Source organism: Cariama cristata, unplaced genomic scaffold (genome assembly GCF_000690535.1).
Source record: "Cariama cristata isolate BGI_N322 unplaced genomic scaffold, ASM69053v1 scaffold5802, whole genome shotgun sequence".
NCBI lineage: Eukaryota > Metazoa > Chordata > Aves > Cariamiformes > Cariamidae > Cariama > Cariama cristata.
The window spans coordinates 37762-44625 of NW_009602018.1; the positions used below are offsets into that span (position 1 = coordinate 37762).

Here is a 6864-nt window from a genome sequence, read left to right on the forward strand (position 1 = left end):
AGGATGGGTCAGCTGGAAATGAGAATAGGAAGGAAAGATGGAGAGAAAGAGAGAGGAGTCAATTCAGTCTTAAACTCTCTCCATGGTTTAAATAAATAAGACTTTGAAACCTGTGGAACAGTGAGCCTAATTTAAACCAGGCATGGAAGTCCTTATCGTTTGGAGTGTATTATTTTGTTGACTTTTTAAAAAATATTTCCCAGCCTTCAATGGCAGATCATTCTGGCTGATTTGAAGAACTGACTTATACCTAAAAGTTGCTGAGGGTACCCAGCACAAAGGTGAGCACCCTGGTGATGAATCAGAGCCTCCAGTTTTGTTCCTGAAAGAAACTATATTGGGAATATTTATCAACTTCTTGACTGTTCTAGAATGATACTGATAAAAAAGTCTGATAAAAGTTCTCTGAGACAAGAGATATCAGGAAAGTTAGCGTTCGCTACCAAGTTTTGAGGTAAAGAATTTGTTGAGAGCACAGTAATAATATTTGAGTTTTAATGTTAAAGAAATGTGAAAAATCAAACAACTCAAAATTACATTTACTGTATGACTCAATACAAGAAGAAGAAGAAGAGAAGAAAATCTCTTTTGCAAAAGTAACAGAGGCAGAACGGCTGGTTTTCAGATTCAGGCAGTAAAGAGTTCAGAAATACTTCACTGCCTATCTTAGGTTGCACTGATACTCCATTATTAACTGCCCCGACTGACCTTCTTGCTTTAGGTTTCTTATAAGCAAAATGCCTAGTCTCTGGCACCACTTCCCAAAAGGAGATGTGATTTCTGGGACATGTTCCACCGAGTTTGCTGGGGGATCAGAGTGTGAGTGTGGACATCATACCTGTTTGGAGCTCTGTGTGATTACAAATTACTTTCTGTGTCTGATATGAAATGGGTCAGCAAAGTCCCCAGAGCAGCAAAGACACAGGGGAGCGAAGTCTGCTCTGTGTTTCTTATGCAGTACCCAGCCACCTAAATTTTCATCGCCTTGGTGTTTGAGGTAATGGTTCAAATTCATAAGTCTCTGGGGATGCAAACCGATTGGTTTTGAAGTTGTTTGCCTGAGGCCTAAATAATTTCTTGCAGGATTAGAGAAGATGCCTTTGGTGTCAGAGGGAATGCTCTCAACACTCTTGAAAGTTACAGCACTTGCTTAGCTTTCTAGGTTGGGATTTGGGTGATATACCCATTGCTCCACCTAAGGGAGTTTTACTGGTTCAGGTATTAATAACCTGAGGTGTTTGCATACATATCAAACTAGAAAATTGAAAGTCATGCTCAGCCACGTGCCTGTGCTATTCTGGCATACTAGTATAGGTTAGCTAGTATAACCAGTCAAGTAAGGACTCCAGGACCACTTGGTGGTTTCAAGAACAATGTAACTTTACCTTTAAGAATAATCAGAAGGACAACATCATTTTGCGATACAATGCATTTTCATTTGTTCTTTTTCCTTTTTGGTTTGATGATTATTTTGATGTCCTCTGAAACAGCACACAGTGTTCTTGACTCATCTGTTTTGGAGGGAATGCAGACAAGTGCCCTATCCCATGCTACAGGGAACAGCTGACTAGTGACTAGTAACGTAAATTGGCAATTTTGCTTGTTACAGCAGTACGGGTATTACAAGCTTTGCAAGATTACGGGGCAGATAAGATATTTCTAGAACTGCAGCCTAATATTTCCGCAGATGCAGCATGCTGTGCTGTCCTATGTGCAGTACAGCTTAAAATCATTATCTTGAGGGTTTGAGGGTTTGGGTTTTGGATAAAGATTCCATAAACGTTTTTACAGAATAATAATACAGCTGAAAATCTAGTGTTTGGGCAAGCTTGCTTTTGACTTTCTCATCCCTTTCAATCTAATGCAAAAGTTAATTTTTTTTACTTGAGCTGGATAGAAAGATATCCTAACATTTCCCCATCTAGCCGAACTTCTGAATGAATTGACTTCCTGTTAATGCTGGAGCAGCTGAGCTTAATTTATCATGAATGTTAATGAAAAACACTTCAGAAAGTCTTATGTGTTCCTGTTGCATCCAGATTTCATCATTTGTTCCTACAGTTGTGAGCACTGGAGGTATTTGTGTGTTCGTCAAAGTAGGAAACAGGAGATGGGAACAGGCAACGCGTGCCCAAGCTCAGCGAGTGAGGGCGGCTCGGTGGAGGAGCTGTGCGTATCTCCTACGCGCAGGAAACATCTTGAGGAGGGAAAGTCTCACCAAAAACATATCAGATCGTATTGCAGAAGCGTTTTAGCTGTGACACTGTCAGATGTAAAAGCCCTGGTTAAAGTGTTCAGAGATAATTTATCTTTTTTTTTTAGGCTTTTCTACCTGGTCATTAAAAGTTGTTCTCCCTCCCCACAAACCTTTCCTAAAAGGATATTTGAGAAAAGCATAATCTGTTTACAGAGTATTTTTTTTCAGGAGGAAGAGGCTTTCAGCTTGCAAATAATATGCTAGAAGCAGATTTTGTCCTTTCTTTGTTGAGTTTTCATATTTTGGGTGGAGACAGATGTTAAAGCTGTGTGATTCCTAAACAGGCAATGAATAAAATAATTGCCACAGATTTTTGTAATCCAACTAGATATTCATTACTTACATAATTACACCTAGCCTTTGTTAATTTCTATATTTATAAGTATATGCTACGTATGTGGGCTTATATTTGTTTCTGCATTTGGGTTTACTTCTGCTTCTGTCCAGTAACACAAGTGCTGAAATGAAAAAAAAGACACTGTTGTCTGGTATTTCTGATCTCAGCATACAGAGTGAGTCCTGAGAATCAGCTAAAAGATTTGGTTTGTGGTTTTTTTTTCCAATTATTAAAACATTGAAAGTAGTATTAAGACCAAACTATATTACTGATTCCTTTGTTCACTTCCCCTCCAGTCCTCAGATGCACTTGGGGCGATAAGAGCTAGTTGTATGGAGTAAAACAAAAAGGATACCATTTTAGCTACACTTTTATTTTATTTCAATTACAAATTTAAACTGTCAGAATGTGTAGTAAGGAGACTATAACAGGAAAAACTGTTTTTGTTATAATAACCTGTTTTTTGATCAAAGTAGTCCCACTTTTTGTTGAGTATGCACAAAGAGATTTTCAGCTGTATGAACTTTTTGTTTCAGCTACGTCTTAGGCAAGTCACCATTCATGAATTGCAGCATAAATTACATCAAATGGGTTTTTCTCCTTAATTTAATTGATGGCAATAATTTTAAGACACTGCACATTCCTAAACACAAATAAGACATAACTTCTTTTCATGTAAAGTTGGTCAGAATATGAAGAGATGTGTGCACACTGATTCTGACTATTCACCCATCTTTATGGGTGAATAAATATTGAATGCATAAAGGCAATTAATAACGTCAAATATATTTTCTTTGTGAGGCCGTAAAGGCTTAGAAACTGAAGATTTCCAAAGCTAGCTCAACCAATTGCAGGTGAAATAGATATGAAATACTTTCAGCTAAGATTTTTCATTAGATTTCTTGAACTGTACTATCTATTCCTCTATTAAATGCAGCAAAACTTGTAACTGGAAGTTCAGTACTCGTCTACATAAGACGTCTGCTTTTTACAGGTATTTCTAGTGAGGAAGATCAAAGGATCTGATGCAGGTCAGCTTTATGCCATGAAGGTACTTAAGAAGGCAACTCTGAAAGGTAAGGATTGGGACAGTGGCTGCAGTCTCTATTTCTATGCTACTTTGTCATTTACTTTCTTCCCATTTTTTGCGTTCCTGCTGTCTTACGGTATAAAAGAGTGTACAAATATGTTTCTGCCAACCTCCAAAATTCCACCTTGCTGTAGTGAATGTTCTAAAAAAACATACACAAAAAATGTTACCTATACAGTGTGGGAGCAGGAAAACAGAGCTTCGGACTTTACCAGCTGCATGCTTTCTTCACTTTCTTGGTGTTAGCTATAGGACTTCTGTTGGGCATGTATTTGTATCACAGTGGCAGTATCTTTCTGTTGCTGAAGTAAACTGAAGTTAGCATTTTTAAATAAGGATATTGCTGAATTAAAACATGGCTCCGACTGGGCAGAAAGGCCATCCAGCTGGTGCTTCTCACTGTATGCCTGAAAATTCATGGGAGCATATTTTCAAGTGTGAGGAGTATTCCGAGGTAGTTGAGATCACACTGTTTCCTAGCTCGTGACCAGTCAGTGCATGGCCTGTAGTAGGCTGGGGCTGAATGACTGATGCTAAAGCTGGTCATCCTCTTCTGAGGCTACTGGCTGCTATAGCCTCACCCAGACAGAAAAAAAATTCTAGTGAAGCACAGGCGTGAAAAGCAGACTGAGCAAGTTCGGTCTCAGCTGAAGTTTTTACTATTTGTTCCTTCACAGAGTTAGGAAGATCCAGTCATCTCCTTGTTTCCCTGACCTAGCACTGTACTCTGTTTTTCCCCTCAAAAGCCTGACGCTTTTTGCAGATAAGGTAGACAGAGTTCATTTTACCCAGAGCAGTTCTTTCACTCTTTCTTGGACAATGTGGGTTTGCACAATGCAGTAGAGTGCCTAAATTTCTAGCCTAATGTGAAAAGAGATCGTTTTGAGATAGTTCTGATGACTTAAAAATCCAAATTGCTTTAGCATGCCTCAGTTTGGGGAACAAAAGAAGAATGAAGTTACCGGTAATTGCAAGGTAGAGTTACAGCAGACGGTGGCAGGCAGACACAGCACCTCCTCTGAGTACTAGTCAAAAGGGAGAAGTGGCAAACCAGGTATTTACACAGTCCTTTCCTCTAAGAAAGCCTTTTCAAAGAAACATTAGTTTGAAGCTCTGCTGGTGTGCTGATCTTTTTGTTTGGAACGTAGATGAGAAAGTTTGTTCTGGTAGGACCGCGTGGTATAAATAACCACTTAAATAGTACTGAGTGTAATACATAAAAAGTAAAAGATCAGGCCTGCGTACGTAATATGTATACTAGAGTAATTCTTTGACTTCTCAATCAAGAGCAGGACCATGAAGTGCCCAAAGTGAGCTCAACTCAACTCTTAGAGCCTTCCCCACTGGGGAAAGCCATCTCCTGCTGGGCACGGTGTCTGAGGAAGGACTGTGTGACTCCCAGAACTTTTCACCCAAGGTGAAAATTGGGTAGTCCCTCTTTTTCTATGTAACTCTGAGGTATGTTGAGCCCAAAGAGCTTTGGAGAGGGGGAGGGTTTCTTCTGCATCCCCAAACACATGATTGTTACTTAATATTTGATAGCTAAATCTGTAATGTTAAGATTCCACTGGGGGGGGGGAAATAATCTGTATTATGGCAGTATTTTAGGAAATCTCAACATTCAGATGGTGATTTTTAAACTACCCAAAGTGTTCCATCAAGTTTCTGTTCCATGGAGAACAGGCACCTCTGTGTTTGCAGTTCCTTGGTTTGTTATAGCACAGAACCACTGCTTCTCTCCTCCCTTGGCTGTGACAGCAGCCTGTTTACTGTTATCTCAAATGTGGGTCATAAGATCCAAAAGTTGAGGCTGCTCTGTGATCTTGCTGGATTGCATTTCTTTCCCATTCAGACTACTTATTCTTCTGACTGGGCTCTGGATTTCCCATTACTCTCAAGATAACTATCACATTGGTAGGAACTAATTTGTTCACGCTAGTTTCTACTAATAAGTTAAACTTGACAGCTGTTTAACTCCAAGTACAAAAATAAAAGCAAAACTCCATTGGCGCAGGGCAAGTGAGATGAGCAACAATGAGGATTGCTGTCAGCGAACTTCCATGTAACTTTTGGCACAGAGATAATATTTCTGACAGCTTAATTTCATCTGTAAGTGAGAGTGCTGAATTGTTGCTGTCTACCTACACTCAAAAAGACTGAAAGTCACTCTAATGTGAAGTATTTATTACCATGTCAAGTAATGGGAGCAAAGCTATAAGTACTTGTTAGCAGTGCATTCAGTATTTACCGACAAAAGGCATGCTACGAGACCAGTTTCTGAATGATTTTACTTCCTAACCTGTTGTCATGGTTTAACCCTATCCAGCAACTGAGCCCCACGTAGCCGCTTGCTCACTCGCCCCCAGTGGGATGGGGGAGAGAATTGGAAGAGTAGGAGTGAGAAAACTTGTGGTTTGAGATGAAGATGGTTTAATAGGGAAAGCAAAAACCATGCAGACAAGCAAAGAAAAATAAGGAATCCATTCCCCACTTCCCATGGGCAGGCAGGCGTTCAGCCATCTGCAGGAAAGCAGGGCTGCATCACACGTAACGGTTACTTGGGAAGACAAACGCCATCAAGCTGAATGTCCCCCCTTCTGTCGTCTTCCCCCAGCTCTATATGCTGACCATGATGTCATACGGTATGGGATACCCCTTGGGTCAGTTGGGGTCAGCTGTCCTGGCTGTGTCCCCTCCCAACTCCTTGTGCCCCCCCAGCCTCCGCTGGGGTGGGGTGAGAGGCAGAAAAGGCCTTGGCTCTGGGTGAGCCCTGCTTAGCGATAACGAAAGCATCCCTGAGTTATCAACACTGTTTTAATCATAAATCCAAACCACAGCCCTGTACCAGCTACTGTGAAGAAAATTAACTCTATCCCGGCCAAACCCAGCACGCCTGTGTCTGCACAGTACAGTATGGAGCAGGAAAGTCAAAGCTCTTGGTGCCAGTGCCATTGACATGGTCACACAGCCCTAAATATCATAACAGTTATTTTCTTTAGCCAAACAAATTTGCAAAACACACAAAATGGAAAAATGAGAAAGGAAAGGGGAGGGGGTAGCAAAACTGTTTGTTTTCTTTTCTGCATTAGTCTGAAGAATTAAAACCCAGATAAATAAGAACGTGAGGAAGTTAAATGCCTTCAGAAGTGATGAGTTAAACCTAAATTTGTACCTTGCTCT

General features: G+C 40.4%; 1 protein-coding gene across 1 annotated transcript in view; it reads left to right on the top strand.

Moving 5' to 3' along the window:
• The window catches only part of LOC104157268 (ribosomal protein S6 kinase alpha-2-like), a gene marked incomplete at both ends in the record, with an annotated part of 80537 nt that overhangs the window by 7035 nt on the left and 66638 nt on the right, over positions 1-6864 (top strand). Inside the window, one exon of the mRNA XM_009694550.1 lies at positions 3589-3670. Within this exon, the coding sequence (XP_009692852.1) occupies positions 3589-3670 (82 nt within the window). The remainder of the gene's footprint in view (positions 1-3588; positions 3671-6864) is intronic.